At 35.9% G+C, this 20303-nt stretch overlaps 1 protein-coding gene across 1 annotated transcript; it reads left to right on the forward strand.

The window, feature by feature from the left end:
• Positions 1-5464: 5464 nt before the first annotated feature.
• On the forward strand, positions 5465-19986 carry LOC139138913 (kremen protein 2-like). The gene is made up of 10 exons (XM_070707513.1): positions 5465-5724; positions 10391-10525; positions 11241-11423; positions 12196-12454; positions 14848-15186; positions 15722-15907; positions 16184-16237; positions 17251-17297; positions 17542-17632; positions 18768-19986. The coding sequence occupies exons 5-9, from the start codon at positions 14853-14855 to the stop codon at positions 17590-17592; spliced, it is 672 nt and encodes a 223-aa protein (XP_070563614.1). The 5' UTR covers positions 5465-5724; positions 10391-10525; positions 11241-11423; positions 12196-12454; positions 14848-14852; the 3' UTR covers positions 17593-17632; positions 18768-19986.
• Positions 19987-20303: the final 317 nt, after the last annotated feature.

Here is a 20303-nt window from a genome sequence, read left to right on the forward strand (position 1 = left end):
TTTTTGGAATAAAAATTAATTACAAGTGATCATAGCATCAAGCTTTTTTGAGACGTATTGAACAATTATGGTTGTGACTTCTGTATGTTTTGGTCGTGCACATACAAGTCTATGAGATCTGTAGCTTAAAGGCAAAGCTGATGTTATTCCCCGCCATTGTAGGAAATTGATTTGATATGTACCTTTACTTTGAAAAAAAATGTCAATCTTTGATTTTATTACAATATGAAAGGCATCTTAAACATAAACAATTCCTGCATCATAAACATGTTTAAAAGAAAACACCGTCACCTTTTACAAGAATACTTTTTATTATTAGAAAGTATTTGATATGAGGGGAGACATTTTATCACACACAAAAGCGCTCCATATTTTAAGTATTTCACTTATTTTAAGGAGAATCTTAATCTTCAGTGTCAGTACAGGAAATTTACAATTGAAACCAAAATTTCCTCGAATTTGCTTTCAGATAGTGTTCAAGAATAAGTTTCCAAGGATTAAAGTTTGATACAGGATATTGTTTGATCCAAGTCATTTTAAGGCGTTCTGCATTGCACAAATATCTAACATTCGAATACCTCCTTGGCCTATGTCACCTGTCACTTTGTTACGTGCTACTCTGTCATGCCTAGTCCACAGATAATAGTAGATTTTTGAATTAATAGTTTTAAAATCACTCTGATTAACATTAACAAGATTAACAAGAGGTTGGATAAGAGTCTACCTTGAATAGAAAGAAAATGTCTTTTCAGCAATGCAGAACTTTTGATAAACGATTCAGAGGAATATCAAGATTTAACTCATGTAACTCCATCCCTACCATGTGATTAATACACTCCTGCGATCGTAATAGGTAACATTGGCCATTTTATCCCGAACAGCTTATTAGGTCGACGAAAACTCTATTAAAGCTTTTTTGAGGCTTTATGCGAACATTAACACAGAGCCCGACATAAGTGAATATGTTTTAAGAAGGGAAAGTAGGTTTTCAGCAGATTGAATGTCTTTCAAGAAACCTGTCAGGCCATCAGTGTATGCTGATTCTTTGATCTCATGACCCATGACACAGATAACATATCATGTACTGTGTTTTCAGGTTTCAAATTTGTTAACAGAAAATCAAAAGAAATTTTAAATAAAATAGAAGAAAGTGGATCGTCTCGCCTTACTCCCCCGGACAGGTGGTATTTCGTGGGAAGATCCCTATTCGTAAAACAACTTTAGTGAAAAGTATACCCATTTCATGAGAGGTATTTCCATGTTTCGTGCGTTTGTCTAGTTTTTTTGTTCGATTTTTGTCTTTTTAACAGTACTGATTTTAATTTGAATATATAAATTTCCATGATCATGTGAATATCAAAGAAATACTAGAGTTCTATCTTTCCTCTTTGTAGGGATAGTGAACGAACGGCGAATGATGAACCAGCCAATGGCACTGTCGATAGGAACTACATAAATGATGAGGAGCTTCAGTATAACGCGTTGTATGAAATTTAAGAACGTCGTCCTACTTCTGAGACGCGCACTCCCTCTACAGAAGATTACGGACACGTTTTAAAAGCCAAGACAAATATATGAATGCACACTTTGTGTGTAAGACGAAATATGATTCTGAGTATTGTTATTTATGACCTTGGTAAGCAGCTGGATCATCAACGTAAACGTAGAGGCTGGCATGACGGGGTATGGCACTCTGATTCTCCAGTTCGGAATCCGTGAATAATATCGTACGCTTAGGGAGCATTCAGTAATTGCGGCAGGGGATGGGCCGGCAAATTCTTCCTGTGCATCAGTCAAAATAAGTGAACCCCTACCCATTGAACCAAAAAATTGATGACACCTCCCCCTTTTGAGATGACAAAAAATTCAATACCCCAATTGCTTGAGGGATGGGGGCGATAGAAGCCAAAAAAATATTCTCAGATGTTTTCAAATGACCCCTTAAAAACTCACGATGTGTTTAGGCCTATATTCAAATTTCCCCTTCCGACTTGCTATAATTTGAAAATCCCCTCAAAGGGATTGGACAGAAATTACAGGTTGATCGAAATTTTCTTTGCGCAAGAGTGTGTGCACAAAATTTTGATATTTGGGTTTAATTGATAACCAGCTGTTAACAATGTTGATTCACAATACATGGTAGTCTACGAGAAACTATGTAATTCTTTTTCAAAACAAAACCAGCAATATCTATTCATTTATTGACATATGATAATTGGCATAAATATACTTAATTGGAATAGGTTGTTACAACAGGTATGTGTACAAAAAAGTTGACTATAGAATTTCACCGAAAATGTTCATGCACTTACATGGGAGTCTATGAAAACTCCATAATTTTTTCCTACGAAAAACTTGCTATAGTTGTGCGTATACAGACGTTGGATGATTAGCATAATTGTACTTGATTAGAATATGATGGTTATAATTGTATATCATGTGTACAAGAAATTTGATTTTTTGAATTTCACTGAAAATGTTCACCCACTATACATGGGAGTCTAAGAGGAAACTTTGAATAATTTTTTCCTGTACAAAACAAGTTAACTCTGTGTGTTAATAGACGTTTAATAATTCAGCTTAATGTACTTTATTAAACTAGAGTGGTTTCAAGTGGATGTGTGTGCAAGAAATTGGCTTTTGGAATCTTACCGAAATATAGAGTCAATGTACATGGTAGTCTATGAGGAAACTAGGAATAATTTTTTTCTAATACAAAACTAGTTAAATCTGTGTATTTATAGACATTTGACAATTCATTTTAAAGGTATACTGTCACCTGTTCCAATTTTGCTACAGTCACAATGGAAAGAGAAAATCTAACCAATCACAGATTTTAAGCGGGTGGCCACTTTTTAAAAAACCGCGCCCTCACATGGGCATTAGAATACCAAGGAATGCCCCTTTGACCATATATTGGCATATTGAGATTACAGGTGACTGTATACCTTTAATGTACTTGATTAGACTAGGGTGCTTACAAATGGATGAGTGTGCAAAAAATTGGATTTTGGAATTACACCGAAATGTACATTCACTGTACACGGTAGTCTATGAGGAAACTATGAAATTTTTTTTCCAATCCAAACTAGCTAAATCTGTGTATTTGGAGATGTTAAATAATTCATTTCAAACTACTTGATTAGACTAGGGTGGTTAAAAGATAATATGTATGCGAGAAATTGGATTTTGAAATTTCGCGAAATGTAGATTCACTATACATTGGAGTCTATGAGAAAACTATGAATATATTTTTACAATGCTAAACTAGGTTAATCATTGCTTTTACAGGTGTTTGACAATTGATACAAATGTATTTGATTCAAATAGGGTATTTGAAAGTTCTGATGTGGAAAAAAATTATAATATTGGAAATTCACCGAAAAGTACAAGCTTTTTCATGGTACTAGTAGTCTACAGATAACTGTTAAATCTTTTCCCGATAAAACTTGCTATGTCTCTAATATGTAAGTAATAGAACCGTTCATTGCCCTTAGTGTGCTCGAACTACAACAAGACAAGCCTCAGAGTTGCCAAGGCAAGATGTTCATATGACAGGTAATTATACTTTTATTCAGATTTACTGTTAAATAACTTCAGAGAATGAAATCATGCAGCAAATCATTTTTATCTCCCAGAATATTTTTGAACACTGAAACTGCTTTTCGACTGGACGGATACGTATGAAAATTAAATGACCTCCTCTGTGCTGTTTGAAAACTGCATGACCCCTCCCCTCTGGATTTTGCCGGCCCACCGTTAGCCGTAAAAACTTAACGCTCCCTTATATGAAGCAAATTGTCCTGCTTTTTTCAGTGTGATTTTCGCTATGAGGACAGCGATCCTGTCACCAAACAGATAGAGAGTCGCCTAGCATATTTTATCACCGTTTCTCATCAGAATCGTGCACAGAAACAACGCTAACAAGGATTTGCGATATGTTACTATCGTCAATGTGGAGGATAAATATCATTACCAAATTTAAACCCATCGGGGATGCCAAATTTAAGACCTGAATATTTCTATAACGTTTTGATTGCCAATTATGTATTTTCAAAATTATGCATTATAAAGTATACTATATATTATAGGGTTATTCACAAAATACGGCCCTGTATGGACGAGGGCTCAGTGAGTGACGTATTGGACGAGCCGAAGGCGAGTCCAATACGTCTATCACTGAGCCCTCGTCCATACAGGGCCGTATTTTGTGTATAACCCTATTATTATACACCTCCCTCCATTAATCGTCCGTATAAACTAATTCTATGGTAAATTTTGAGGGATGCGGCACACGCGATATGAGTGGAACGCGCGCGATTGTTGCGTTGGCACGAAGCCAATTAATTTTCAGTGCAGTACAAGCAACTTCGCTGAATGTTTTCAATTTAATTAGTTTTTTAAAATAAAAATCAATTGCATTTAGACTCAGTTTTGTGTTTACGTGTGTTAAACCTTATACTACGAATACATTTTGGTGGAAGTTGCTATTAGGTCTTTAACTCACCGTAAAATAGTTTGTTTATATCCGATAATCACTAGGTCAAAGGTCAAACAGGCGCGTCGCGCGTCTCCGTATTCGGGACTCCGCGTACTATACAAAATACGGAAAGTTATTGGACGGTCAAACTCCCATAGGTTACGGCAGTAGGTGTATAATAAATATATATATATATATATATATATATATATATATATATATATTTTTCTTTCTCTAGCAGTATCTTCCATATATGTTATGTCTGTAGAGGTGAAGTGAACACTAAGCTCTGTGCAATAATTTACAAGGTTTCATTTGCCAATTAATCCAGCACTATATTGTATCTCGAGATATGTGTTTATACAAGGGCGACTCTTTACCTTCAACACTTTTTTAGTACTCCGGTAAAAATGTTGCCTTGGCGTTCCTTGACAAATGGTCAAAACGCCAAATATGAACGATTTATTATGAAAAAGAAGGAGGTATATCGTCAAAATTTTTGTCAGTGCATCTTTATGAGTTGTAACCGATTCCCAAATTCTTCAATTATATCTGTGACATTATTCAGCCTTAGACCCTCACCACAATTCTTACCTTGGGAATGAAGCCTTTTAGCATTAAGCCCTTTATGGTATCATCGTTTACTGTTATGAGTTGATAGTGGGCCATGGACTCGACTTGCCTTTGTGGACTTTCTATGGTCTAAACCAGATAAAGTCATACTTTCACTGTATTACATCACTCGTTATTTTTTTCTTGTAATTGTGCCTTTATCTGGTTAAATAGAAAACTTAATATAATATAGATTTACAATGTCTTCATACACATTCCTAGTGAAGCAATTGTTTTTATCCCTTTATACAGTACCAAACTTCAAAATAATGTGTCTTTCAGTCACAGTAAAATTGGCAACTTTTGCATTTTCTGTGTTGTTTTCACGTTACTGTTTGTTTCGAGTCTCTTATTTGTTGATGCTTTACTTCCGTCCAATGTTGAGGCAATCTACGCGAGGTGATATTTCCTGTTCAGCGATTCGAAACTAGCATTCGAACCGGGGTTATATTTTTAATTAGAATGTTTCAGTAACTCGTCGCGCTTAGCTCGCTGTACCGTTGAATACCTACACAAACGACTTGGAGACGAGCAACCTGGCGTTCTGGTTGTGTAAGTCATGAGTGCATTGTGGAATATTTCAAAACTCCTCTGGCTTTTATTCTATATGTCGGTTGTGTCAGCAAATCATAGTAAGTATGCGAAATTACATTGTAAGTGATTTTTGCTCTGGTTCTTCCTTTCTGAGTGCCATACCTCATAATGCATGAAATGTCGAGGGCTTGCTTTGAATTTCTGCCTCCGAATGACCATCAAGCAAAGAAATTAATCAACTAAAAGTCAACAACATGTTTTCACTACACGTCTCATGATTTTGTACAGAAACTGCCTACAAAAGTACGAAAAATGTGGGGAAGGAAGGAAAGAGAGCAAGAGTAGTAAACTTGTTAATTTACGAATTCTGTAAATTCATGTGATAAGCCATTACATGTAAGTAACAGGCGACGTCAATGTCGGATAAAAGTCTTAACTACGATCTCTAACTTTCCTCCTAAACCTCAAATATCAATAGGAACTCAATTGGTTATATCGGCCTCTGCCATGTATAATTATGAAGCCGTTGTGATGGCCGATGAAAACTAGAGGGTAGAAGGCGGACATTTTTAAATCCTATAGTTGGAAGACAGTTGCGAACAGTTTTCGCTTTTCCTTGTGAATCATAACTTTGCCCAATATAAAAAACAAGAACAGTTTACTAATGAGCAAAGTCACTCAGGTCAAAGCTGCTGAGATATGTTGCTAACTTACCCTTAGCACAGATGTGTATGCCCTTAAACCGCGTCAGATTACGTTAAATTTGGGATTCATGAATATCAGATGTAATGTAATTAGGGGTGTAACAAAGTGAACAGTCTGCTCTACAAGTACTTATGATAGTTTTACCATTTTCAGACCTGAAAACTAAGTTTAAGATCATTATACGGTGGCATCACCTAAGTAAAACGTTCTATTTTCAAGAAGGAATTCAACAGATGCGATGTCAGTCGTAAAAGCAATTAGGATTTCGAAAGGTTCAGCCTGTTCTGAATCAGAAAGATTTGTATGGGAAGTACGCCAAGAGATGAGATACCCCCGTGTTTACCTTCAGAAATCTTTTGCTTTCCTCCTATTACTGCGTTGGTGAGAGCTTTCTTTGGTGTAGACCATTTTCATATTTTTGGGTGCTTGGAGGATAGACAGGGAGCATTATTTTCCTCACAGATTCACTTTGAAAACTTGGCCAGTTTTATATTTTACCTCCGAAGGGAATCTGTTTTTGTCCGTGCGCGCATCTCACTGCAAATATTTCCTGACCTTTTGTGAAAAGTGTTTCCTCAGTCGACATAAAAAAGCAAATTGGTAAAAAAATGTATAGTTACAAAAAGTTGAAGTGTAACTCAAGCATACAGCATCTGCTTCAGGGAGATGTTAAGAGAATAGAAGCAGCCTTTACTGCAGAAAAATGACTAATGGATCACAAGGTAGTAATCTAACACTCGGCCAGTGAAAAAGATGCTACCACTGTCAAGTTTGGTCTCGGCAATAAAGGCATTCCAAATCAACCCATTACGAATCGGAGGACTGCACAATGCATAACGAGGAGTGGAATTATGAACAATTAAGTGACACAAATAATAACTGGAGGGCGAGGTCAGGAGGGGGTGATCCCATCCCGATATAGAAAACATTTTTTGTTACAGATTAAGTTTTGATTAATTTCAATGTGGCTATTTTGTAGTACTTTAAACATGCAGTTTGCACAAAAATAGTCAAAATTATATGACACTTAAGGTGATTGTCAATCATTACATTATCAACACGTTCATATTATCATTCTAATTGGAAAGACTGCCATTAGAAGTGACACTCTAAATTGGGAAACGTTTTAGACACCTTATGTCAATGTCAAATCATAATGCAGCTTCTGTATATCTATGTGTTACAGATGTGGTTTGGGTTTCTGAAGTTCCAAAACTTTTGTAAAACATAGGGGCAAATCTTCCGCTTTTAATGAGGCTTCTATTTAGAAATTAATTGGTGTATTTCACAACATTCCGCAAATGCTTTGAACGAGAAAATCAATCATTAGATAATAATTCCTATAGATACTTCAGTACGTTATTTTAATGGCAAAGGCTTTTTCCCTTGTCTAGTAATTGTCTAATTGCACTGCGCATATCGCGCTTAAAGTCGTTTGAAATTGAAAAAAGGGTCATTGTGGAAATAAATCGATATTAGGGTTGGTTTGTCATGATTAACCTGGCCGGTAATTGTCAAGAGCAACAGAGGTCATCAGACATTTTGAGTAGGCTATGTTGGATAGCTAAATAATGAGTACCTCAGCGTGCTTGAGGATAAACTGTTGCAGAAGCACAATAAATAATGTTAGTAAAAATCTCTGAAAACTGAGTACATGTAAATCAAAAGGAAATGTATGAGTCGTAATATTTATAACGAGCCAAAAGATCTGCTGAAACAATGCAGTGAAATCACATAAAAATAGGGGCCCTGGGGACATGCAGGAAATGCCAGTAAAGACAGAAGTAACCATCGGTGCATTATTAATTTATTTATTTATTTAGTGATTTATTTATTGATGTATTTTTTTTCATTTATTTATTCATTCACTCATTTATTTATTTATTTATTTATTTAGTGATTTATTTATTGATGTATTTTTTTTCATTTATTTATTCATTCACTCATTTATTTATTTATTTATTTATTTAGTGATTTATTTATTGATGTATTTATTGATTTATTTATTCATTCATTCATTCATTCATTTTTCTTTCTTTCTTTCTTTCTTTATATTTATTTATTTATTTATTTATTTATTTATTTATTTATTTATTTATTTATTTATTTATTGTCTTCTCGCAGTCTTTTGTATTTTTCCTGTCATCCCCTGATGAATTGTTTTTGAATTGGAATCGTAGCTTTGATTAAGGAAAGGAGAAAGAAGGAAATAAAAATCTGCCGACTTAGATAAGCATACGGGTTGACTCACTGACATTAATATCTACTGCGACGTTCACGGGTATCGATTGAGCTTCAATGAACTGTATATATCACAGTGACGATGTTTTTGATAGGGCTTTTTTTACCTACTAACGGGCCACTAGCTTTAACTTATATGATGGTTTTCACTTATATGTCAATTGCGGATTCTTGCTCTCCTCTCCTACTATTAAACTTTTCAACACATCTTTTTTACCAAAATTTTACAAGCCCCGGGATATCAAAAGGTCCACCGTTTAGAAATATAGAGTAGTTTTTATTTCGAAACGAATCAAATTTGCATTCTGCCAAGTTAGATAAGAATACGTGGTTGACTAACTGCAGTAACGCCTACACCCGTTGAGCTGTACTGTATACAATACAGCGGCTGTGCTTTGATAGACGTTTTAATGACCTTTCAACTTTGGAGAAACGAATGTAAACTGTTTCGATATATGTTTCGGTTTATTGATTTACTTGATAAAAACTTAATTCAAGTCAAAAACAGAGTAATCTCCTAACGTTAACTCAAGATTTTCACCTTGTACCAATATTAGCTATAATAGATAGATTTGTGGCTTAGCGTGGCTGATGATTATCGAAACATTGTCGCAACAGGCCTATTTTATCAACATTTTGTGAAGGGTTTTCAACTAATATGAACAATAAGTCTGGACACTTAATCAGACGACAACCGTGTGCATGTTTTTTTTCCATGTGTATTGTTTGTTTTTGATTTTTTGTATTTTTAACCCATGAGGGACCTTAAGCTACGAGGTGGAAATAATCTCAGTTTGGCTCCTCATTAAAGTCGTTTGCGCCTAGAAAGTGAAAGACTAAATGTTTGCTCAAATTTTCCTCAATGAAACTTTCAACCACTCTCTTACCAACTCCAATACAAAAATCGGGGGCCACCTCGCAAATTTGGAACAGGAGAAACGAAGAACCTAATATTTACAAGTATTTGAAATGCAACTTGACAATCACCGCTTTGTTAATTCTGTGAGACAAAAATAAAGTTTCGACTTTCGAAAAAGGTAAGAACATTTTCCTTCCTTAAAGAGCTTTAAAATGAGTACCCACAAGCGGTAGACTAGAAAAGTATTTAGAAAAAATTGAGAGCTCAAATATCTGTCCCTTTATCAACTGCCAAATTATATATAAGAACCGGTAACCTTATGTTCGCTGATAAGTTAATAATATGATATATCTATTTATAACACCCTGTCACATTTGTGAAAAGAGGAACAGCGAAATCCATTTACTAACATGTAAACAAGGTCGGACATGATCGTTTGGTAAAGCCTTTAAGTTCATAACACAAATCTTTGAGTGCTAATTTAGATAATTGTCAAATGATCAGTTTCTACACCTTCCCCCTGTAGTCCCTCGTGTTCCATCTGATACTATCTTTGCTCAACAGTCACCCTGTACCTTAGTCTCTGTCTTTGTGTGCATATCTATATTGTATATTCGCGATACCTTCTCGTTTGACTCTACGTCTCTTAATCTCATGCGACTCTGAAATGTGATTTCATTATGAAGGCGTTTTTGCTAGTTCATGTGTAGGGTACTGTACACATTCAAACGTTCCTTGAAGAGAAAAAGACCAATTTATCTGCTCGACCGCATCATCTCGGACTAAATAAACTTTGGAAAATATATAACCCCTACTTTGTCATTCAGCTATCATAAAACTTTAGATTATATTGTCTTCTGAAATCATTTTTAATTCACCGAGTTTTGATATAGGTGCTGTTAATCACAGCGTGATTAAACATGACTTCTTATAAAGATTTATGTCTCTTCTCCCTAAAGAAATATTTAGACTAGAGGGAGGACAGACTCCATATGAAGGAAGAGTGTCTGTACATCTTGAGGATGCTGGATGGATGCCAGTATGCAGTGATGGTTTGAACACCGATGGCGCAGATGTTATATGTAAAGAACTAGGTAATAATTTCAATGATTTTTATGGTTACCAAGTCACCATAAAACCTACATAATGCTATCAGGTACCGTAGCGTTACTAAACTCATTAATACCCTCTATCTGGTGCCGGGTTTTTTTTCGTCGTTTCAGCTGACAGCTGTGCCAATTTCGAAATTGTTGTAACTCGTTTTTAACTTTTGACCCTATTGAAGGGTGTAGTGTGTGGTCGATGAGCCTGTAGGTAAATCGCTGTCCTCGAGGACAGACAATAAATAATTTGAATTGAGTTGAATTGTATTTGGATATTGAAATAGAAATAAGGATATTACGGCGCATCATCAATAACAATGTTTAAACTGTCTAACCTCTTGGCCATAAACTCAGTCATTTTTCGTTCTGAACGATAATCAGTATGCTCATCATAGGAAGTTAGCATCTTTAATTTTATCGTGATTTTGTCAGGAAGTTCAAAATTCAAGTCGGAGAGTCGAATCTAGGCAATATCCTGTCACCTCGTATTCAAGGGTGAAAATTCAAAGGTTAGTTTTTAGGAAAATTTTCAAATTCTGTACAGTGAAGATAATTTGTGTTGTGAAACTTTAAGATGGCAGAAAAAAGTAATATTGACGAAATATGATTAAAACAGTTACTTCTGAAATTAATATAACTCGTCTCACCGGGTGAACCGCTTGTAATAATGAGTGACGACATAACTTTCTTTCTGTGCCTTTGACAGGGTTTTCGGCAGGTGCAATGTGGGTGAAAACCCCAAGAGTCGAAGAGAGAAATGTAACTGCCGGCTGTGTGTATTCTGTCAGTTGTCCGGAAGGGGCGAACTCATGGGCAGAATGCGATTATGATTCAGTAAATGTTACACATGAACCTTGCTACTGTAAACAGGCAAAAGCTAGTTGTAACTGTAAGTAGTACTTAGACTCTTATCAGTCAATCAGATACAAGCATTAAGACAAACGAACTGAGAAAGAAAGATTAACTTTTTACAGAAATTATGCGCTTATAACGACGTGAACGTCTGTGTTAACATCGAGTAAAGTTCCATATTGTGTAGATATATTATGCTTATTATTATTATTATTATTATTATTATTATTATTATTATTATTATTGTTGTTGTTGTTGTTGTTGTTGTTAATAAAGTTTACAATATTATGTATAACATGACCAATATATTTAATATCACATAATCAAAAATGGTAAAATATATTTATGAAAAGCCTTTTAGGTACTTGAAACATGATGATACTTGGAAAGGCATGTGTTCGATTTAATAAGTAATAAGTAATCATTTTATAAATCCTAGAGGAGCACATTCGGTAGTTGAGTATCAAGACTTGTGACTTCACATTTTGCACATGATCCTCTACTTTATCGCGAGATTTGCATGATAATTAGTTGTGATCATATTTAAACTAAAGTCTACATAAAGATGAAGACAATATAGAATCAAGTTGGAACAGTTTCCTTTTTTAACAGTTACCGTCATTCTACAAATATTTAGAAGCACCTTGGCAAATTTGCGAACCACTGTTGTCAGTGTTTCAGTGAGTAAAGTATTAGGCGTTGCTGAATTCATTATTTATTTTTTTTTAGCTTCAGTATGGACCAGGACTGAAGGGAATGCATTCCTTTTGCACATTTCTAAAAACCTCTGTCTTTGTGTTTTCTTTCAGATTACGGCTATAAAGGTTGCTATAACTTAGGGAATTGGAAAAGCAAACTTACTATACCTTACGGCCAGTTAACAATACAAGAATGTCTCAGGTTTGTCGCAAGCATAGATTCGGTGCTGTTCAAAAGATAAATGCAAATGCTTTGACTCTTACATTGATGATGGTAAACGTAGAAGCAACGCAGTGTGCGGAACAGCTTGTGGCGGTGATGACCACCACGCATGTGGCGGTACCTTCCCTAACTACGGGCTGTATGAGAGTAAGTAAAGTATAATGTCATTTTATACCAAACGTTCAAGTGACGTTTGTTGAACATGTTTAATTCATGCATACCCGCAACACACTTTTACCAATTGCCAGGTGGAATGACAACTTTCACATATATTGCGCCATTACGTAAGCAATAGTTTCAAACGGCTCCTGATATATAACTTCATTTATTGATTGAAATCGGAACATATAAGGGAGTCACCTTTTGTCAAGTCACTAACACGTAACACCTTTGAACACTTGAAAGAGCACCTTACCGATGTAATCAAAGTGACCAGTATTTTTGTCTCTATGGCACTGAATCTTAAACGAGACATTTTTAAAGAAGTTCTTGTATGTTTTTAAGGTTTTTACGGAGACAATTTCATATTTATTTTAATCTCGTCATAGAAACAGTCATTACCGGGCTTTCTTTATAAAATGAAAGTGCGTTATAATTGCATTTTCTGCACATCACCTCTTTGTTCGAATCGACGAATACAAGTACTTACCGAGATTTAAAGTAAATCATTGCATCCGACATCCAGTGTTTGAAGTTTATACCCAAAATGTAAATTCCGTGCCGATTTTAGCAACTAGATCAAAGTGTAAGGTAATACATTGTGTTTTAAGAAATGTGTTGCTTTCCTCTTTAGACACATCAAAAATTTGTTGCTTTTAAATATGTCCATAAAAGTTTTGTTTTAAGACTTGCCTTTTAAAAAGAGAAAGTCACATTTTTTCGCTTTGTCGTGATTGTCGTTTCGTATGAAATGTTATCTGTTTTGTTCGACTAGTTGTAACATGCCGCAATACAGGTTAACTGCACACAATATGCATTCTGCTTGCAGCCAGAAAAGATTAAACATACAGTGAATAATAATATAATCTGTATTACGGTAAAGTCAAGTTCAGTGTCCAACTCTCATCAAGCATGGCTGAATATACACTGTTGCACAATGTTTCGACCTTATTCAGAATGCCGTCATGACATCTTGATGGGCTGTACCTTTCATATAGATAAAGTTGGCAACTTTCACCTAAATTGTGGCAATGTTTACTTTTTCATATGACACCAGTTGGTATGGGAGTGTTTCATATTGTGCAGTGGTCACAAATGCAATTTTGTTTCTGGTAATGTTTGTCCTTTTGAAGTAAACACGATTGGAACTAATTTGGGATAATTGGATGGTGAAGTCATGCCGATTTCATCTACAAATGTAATCTCATCTGCTTTTCTGTTTACGTCACGCACTTGTTTTTATGAGTAATTTGCAATATTGCAACATTCAGCTATACGGCACCTAACACTTTGAGAAATTTGAAAAATATGAAAATGCAATTATCCCAAATTAGTTCCAATCGTGTAAGTTATGCATCGACATCATTTCGTACACGGTGACTTTATGCAAGTATTCCATTTATTCTTTACACCACCGCCACATTTAGATGTCAATATGCAGCTTGTCTGGTCAGGTGTTTACGTGTATTTAGAAGTTGTATAAATCATTGTTGTTTTCGTTGTTGTTGTAAGTCCCTATGGAGGACTATTGGTCTTTGTGATCCGCCCGTCTCTGCGTCTGTGAGTCCGCCTTGAAGCGTTTCTCGGAAATGCCCGAATGAATGCTATCAAAGCTGGTAACCTTATGTTATATTTACACGTCAATTTATTTTGCAATATGATGCAATATGGCCGTCAAGTAGCAATTTTGCTTTATTTTTTCCATGTCTACAGCAATAACTGAGACATGCCTGGACCAATTTCCTTCACGGCAGGTATAAGGACATATCCTTATGCCATGCTATAATCACGTTGCCTTGTTGCATGATACGATCGAATATGGACACTATGCGGCCGATGAGTTTCAATTTTTTTTAAAGTCTGAACCCATATTTAAACAAGATTAAACTAATTTTGTTTAAAGTTGATGAAGGACATCATCTATGTCATATATACACGTCAATTTATTTCGATGTGCGATCCAATATGGCCACCAGGCGGCAATTTTGTTTTTTTTTTCTAGTAGAGCTGCTTATGAGACATATCTTCATACTGATTTGTTTCAAAGTTGGTTCAGTAGGCATTTTTGTTTTATTACGATTGTGCACAGCAATGCATAAACGGATTCAGAATCGGTACTTCTTCATCATATGTATGTCAATTTTTCTTTTTAAAGATACAACAGAATATGGCTTGGTTTGTTCTAATTCATTGTGATTGGTACAAGACCGGTACTGACAAACAATAGCTTTGTCCCTGATTATGGCTTTGTTTTATTATTTGTTTTGCTGTTGTTGTTGTTATTATTATTATAATTGTTGTTGTTGTTGTTGTTTGCAAACATGCAGTGTGGAAGCGATAATACAAAAATTGTTTCGAACACGGTTTCATCATCATTGCAGCACGAATGGGAGCCTGTGGAGGAAACTACACTACGAACAGCGGGACGATCTACTCATCACGGTTTCCCGGATGTTACCACAACAAATCTAATTGTTCTTGGAGTATAACAACTGTCGAAGATCACGTCAGTCTTGATTTCACAATATTCGACTTCTCTGACGAAAGCTTTCAAGTCATTATAACTGAGAAGTATAATGGCAGTGTGACTGTGTTGGGTCAGTATAATAAAACGTCGCCTCCAACGTCTACTATTTACTCTCGTTCCAAAAAAGCAATTATTACGTTGTATGAGATCAAGGAAGGCAATGGCTGTGATGTATTTGCCATTGATTTTTCAGGTGAGCTTGACATCATGCTTATTTAAGAATGATCAGATTTAAATAATTACGCCACAACCGCTGTCTTCAACATAATCAACAACATCACATCCTAGTCGTTGCCCTACCTGTCACATCATCATCATCATCATCATCATCATCAGCATCAGCATCACCATTGTCGTCGTCATCACAGATGTCATCGTCGTCATCATCATCATCATCATCATCAGGAGTTTTCCTTGCAATATATTTTGAACACAGAGAATGTTGGACATTGTGACGTCAATCAAATATTGCCAGAATCATTGCTTTACTTAAAATAATAACCTAGCTGTAATTTTTCTGATGGTCACGGCTTCATTGTGCGCCACTGTAACGCTGTAACTCTGGACACAACATAACCAGCAAAAAAATCTAACAAATATTTGTGTTCTCTCTATAAACTTTTGAAAGCTAAGCGCGCCTTGATGCCAAACACAGCATTTTTCTCAATTAGTCCTAGAGCTGTTTAAATCATGCAATGCGACACTTCCTCTCCGTGATATTATTACAGGACAAGTTCGATGTGAGGTCCCGGATGAAGTAGACAATGGTTGGGCTGACACTGATAGCATTTGTCCATATTGTAGCGGTGGCGTTGTGACAGTCGTCTGTGACCCCGGCTACGTGATAAATTCTACCTACTCATCTGTCGAATGCCACAACGGGGAGTGGAACGCATTGTTGCCACAATGCATGGGTGAGAACTATGATATCATTCGTAACACTCATCGAAAATGAAGGAGGGGTTGTTCTGTGCTACAATGAATGAAAAGTCAGAGGTGGTTCCCTGCTTCATTTTTTCCTGAACTACCAAAGCTTGCCGATCCAAGGTTGGCATTTCATGCATGTGGCAGCCATGATTGGTTTGCTTTAGGTTAATGACTTCTCTACAAGTATCAAGAAAATCAACAATAAGAACAGGAAATATCTCATTTTGTTATTAATTGACTTCAGTCTTACACTGTATTTTCAGCGGCCGATAAATCAGCTTATCCGAGCACATCAATAATCATGTTAGAAAAAACTGGTAAATATCTTTCTTGATTGCCATTCTCGTATGTATGTATGTATGTATGTATGTATGTATGTATGTATGTATGTATGTATGTATGGATGGATGGATGGATGGATTTATGTGTGTGTGTATGTATGTATGTATGTATGTATGTATGTATGTATGTATGTATGTATGTATGTATGTATGTGTATGTATGTATGGATGGATGGATGGATGGATGGATGGATGGATGGATGGATTTATGTGTGTGTGTATGTATGTATGTATGTATGTATGTATGTATGTATGTATGTATGTATGTATGTATGTATGTATGTATGTATGTGTTTGTGCGTGTGCGCGTGCGTGCGTGCATGCACGTATGAATGTCGTTATATATGTATGTATGTCGCTATGCATGTAGCTGTATATGGAGCTATGCATGTACCATGCTTGCATCTATGCAATCATTTATATGTCGAATTATGTATTTGTATGTTCAATGTGTACCTGGCTGTTGCTGTATGTCTACAGGTGCGTCCTACCGGCCTATCTGTTTTGGGTGTGGATATGAATAGCTATATATCTTCGCATTTACAAAAGCACTTATGTATGTAATCAGTACGTAATCAGTCACATCCATGCATTGTCATCCGTCTAGATATTCTTTTTTAAACTTTTTTCCAGTCCGTCATCCAACGGGCGTTAGCCCAATTACAGGATGAGGTACGCATAACCCAGTATCCCCCAATGCAGCACTGAGGAGTAAAGTGCCTTGCTCAGGGGCACAACACCGTGCTAGAGTCTTAACTCACCATCCTCTGACAGTGAGTCCGTTGCTCTGGACCTACTGGGTCTTGAACCGGGTCTCGAACTCACTATCCTCCGATAGTGAGTCCGTTACCCTAACCACTGGTCCATATTCGTAGAAAAGGTTCACAGCATTCTCTAGCATTTGTAGAAAAGGTTCACAGCATTCTCTAGCATTTGTACAGAACTAGTTTTAGCAAGACTCAGATGTGTTCACATTATCTTTCTAATAGATTCCTTTAAAACAACTCAAGATACTGGTTCAGGACTTTCTTCACAGGTACGTTTAACTTGTCCATTGCTTATATTTCAATATTCATCAAACAAATAACGTTTTCTCGTGATGTCAGAATAACAATAATCACGTTATCCACCGATAGTGACTTCGCTGTTATTCTAGCCGTTGGCTTTAAATATTGTCAATATTATCAAGTATAGCAATACTGATGTACCATGTCAATTTATCGAATACTTTTTGTAATCAAATCATGAAGTATGATGATTTTACTGAAATTATCTTTCAGGTTTTAATCTTGGTGCTGTCCTTGGCCTTACCCTATTCCTTGTACTTATAGTACTGTTAATAACCCTATACTCTGTAATGACAAGGAGGAGGTAAGTTCGTGGTTTGTTCGAGAGCCATTAAATCAGAGTTCTTTACATTGTCATCGGCAAGGCAGACATATAGCCGGTTATGATATTCTCATACGCTGTTTTAAGCTGCATCGTGTGTCTTTCTGGTGGCAAACTTCGTGGTGCCAAGAGCAGCCGGTACAGAGGAAACTTCACTCTTTGTAATGTATATTACAAATATCCGAGGTTTATTGCACAACGAAAAATCATCCCAGTTGTATGTTTTATTCATTTCTGTTGAGCCCCAAAATGAAGAGAATACTAACACATGGAGAGATTTTTTTGTTATTTAGTGTAGCTAGACACTGAAAGAGGCATAGGGTCTTGTACCAAGGTATTAGTCACGCCGTCTTAAAGAAAAACTTCAATGCTACAGGTTGAACAAGCCCATCATGACGAGAGGTTTGTGTTGTCGAACGCAAACAAAAGTAGTAAACCACATAAACTGGGCAAATGTGCAACATCTTGGAAGCTGTAATACAATCGGTTGGCTGCATCTTACTGTTATCATTGAATTATACACAAGAGACTCCCTAAGTTGCTTTGAATACTGGCAATCGACCAATCAGATATGACCTTCCGAACCAGCTGCACATTAGCAGCATAAATGTACGTGTGTTTTAGTATAGAACAGCTTGATATTGACAGGATATTTTATTTCTTTAAGTCGACGAAACCCACTTTTTTGGTTGTTCACAAACTAAAGTTGATTCTAAATTTCTCCAAAAGAAATGGACAATCTGTTCGATTCTTACTTATGGCACTATATGATAAACTACGCAAAATTTAGTTCACTGTAATGCTTGTACATCGAACTTTAATAGGAGCTTAGTGCAGGTCACAATTCTGGATATCAAATGAATACTGACTTTTATACATGCTCCAAAATGAACCCTCTGTTCTTGTGTATTGAAATCAAAATCTTACGATAACCTATCGCAATCAGAAGGGCAAGAAAAGACAGTGTGACATTTTCTTCGTTTGTTGTTTCAGTCGTTTCTCTCTGTTTCTTAGTTTATTTTTAGTTGTTACAGATTGTTTATTCCAAATGTTGAAATCGGTTTGATTATGTAAATATCGGAGGTAATTACATTTTTTCAATCTTTTACCCTTGTAGGCATGGTGAACAAAGGGCAAATGATGAAAAGGCTGATGCACAAACTGTCCGTTTAAACGAGATAAGTATAAGTGAGCCTCAGTGTCAAACGACAGATGGAACTGACGGATGGATCGCCTATTCTGACTCGCGCCCTCTCCAGAACATTGGGAATGCCTCTGAAGAAAGCAAAGACATGCGTTCATTTAAAGTGCGCCAATCGGACACTAGTTATAATCATTGCTATTTAGAAACCAAATAAACGGCTCAATCAGCAACGGTTTAACAAGCTGTTTCTCCGGTTGTTTAGTTCGGGGATTTGTGGATAATGTTGCATACGAAGCAAATGCCCAGCTAGTCTTAGTGCCCTTTCGTCACGAGGACAACATGAGTAGAGACAACATCCCTTTGCATGATTGATTAAATTGAATTGACAGATGCTGACAGATAGGTAGATTTAGAAAGCCTAAGATTGTAACGAGCTGTTTCTCCGGTTCTTTAGTTCGGATAATATTTCGGATAATGTTGCATACGAAGCTAATGCCCAGCTTGTCTTAGTGTGTCTTTGCGTCTTGAGGACGACATCTCCATGATGGCATAAAGATTAATTGACAGATACTAACAGACAGGTAGAGTTAGAAAGACTGTCAATATCTATGGATTGTCAATATCTATGGAGATAGATAGATAGATAGATAGATAGATAGATAGATAGATAGATAGATAGATAGATAGATACATAGATACATAGATAGATAGATAGATTTAGACATCTGTACATCGGTTTAAATGTTAAAGCCTTTCCAGTACTTCATTCAATAGTGACACAAGTCAATTTTCTAAAATTTAGTACGAATTATGAGGATTGTGTATTGTAATTTAACTCATGAAATATACCTTAATGAGACGGTTTCGGATACCAAGATTCTCCACCAATGTTCCCTAAACTTCGACTGGTCAAGGTTCCATGACGTTATGAGGATATCAGATTGAACCCGGATGAGGATACGTGAACGATTATAAGTTTCTATTTTTTATGAGTGTTCAATTAGTACTGATAAGTTTTATTTGTCGGCATAAAAGCAATATCATCACTTATTGAATGTATCCCTACTGAAGACTTTTGCAAACATAATTCTTAAATACTCCGAGACGTTGAAGAATTGTTGATGTTTATTGAATTATGTTAAGCTTCGACAGAATTATTATGCAATTAAAATTAAAATAATATAAAAATCAAGGAGAAGTTTATCCGATTTTGTAGATTCTACAGAAACTCTAAAAAGTCGAGAGAAAGCTAATTGTATTCCGTTAAAACTATGTGGAAGCCTAATTAAATTTCTAAAAAGATTCATCACACATATTAGTATCATAGTTGTATCATCAATAGATGTATTGCAGAAGATCCATAAAGTTCAACGGAATTTCAATACAGCCTCAATGAAAATTCAATTCTTGTAAACAAGGGACGTTCAAGAGACGTTCAGCATAAATAAAAAATATATGTTATCTTTTCCTCGGAAATTTCATAGATATGAGTAGAACTGCAATATAATG

The sequence above is a fragment of the Ptychodera flava genome, chromosome 8, assembly GCF_041260155.1.
Source record: "Ptychodera flava strain L36383 chromosome 8, AS_Pfla_20210202, whole genome shotgun sequence".
Classification (NCBI taxonomy): domain Eukaryota; kingdom Metazoa; phylum Hemichordata; class Enteropneusta; family Ptychoderidae; genus Ptychodera; species Ptychodera flava.

Bases quoted from the DNA above. Each gene is read 5' to 3' on its own strand.
- LOC139138913 (XM_070707513.1), top strand. From the start codon at position 14,853: ATGGGAGCCTGTGGAGGAAACTACACTACGAACAGCGGGACGATCTAC. The intron at 16,238-17,250 runs GTAAATATCTTT...TCTTTCTAATAG, and splicing joins AATCATGTTAGAAAAAACTG to ATTCCTTTAAAACAACTCAA. The intron at 17,298-17,541 runs GTACGTTTAACT...ATTATCTTTCAG, and splicing joins GTTCAGGACTTTCTTCACAG to GTTTTAATCTTGGTGCTGTC.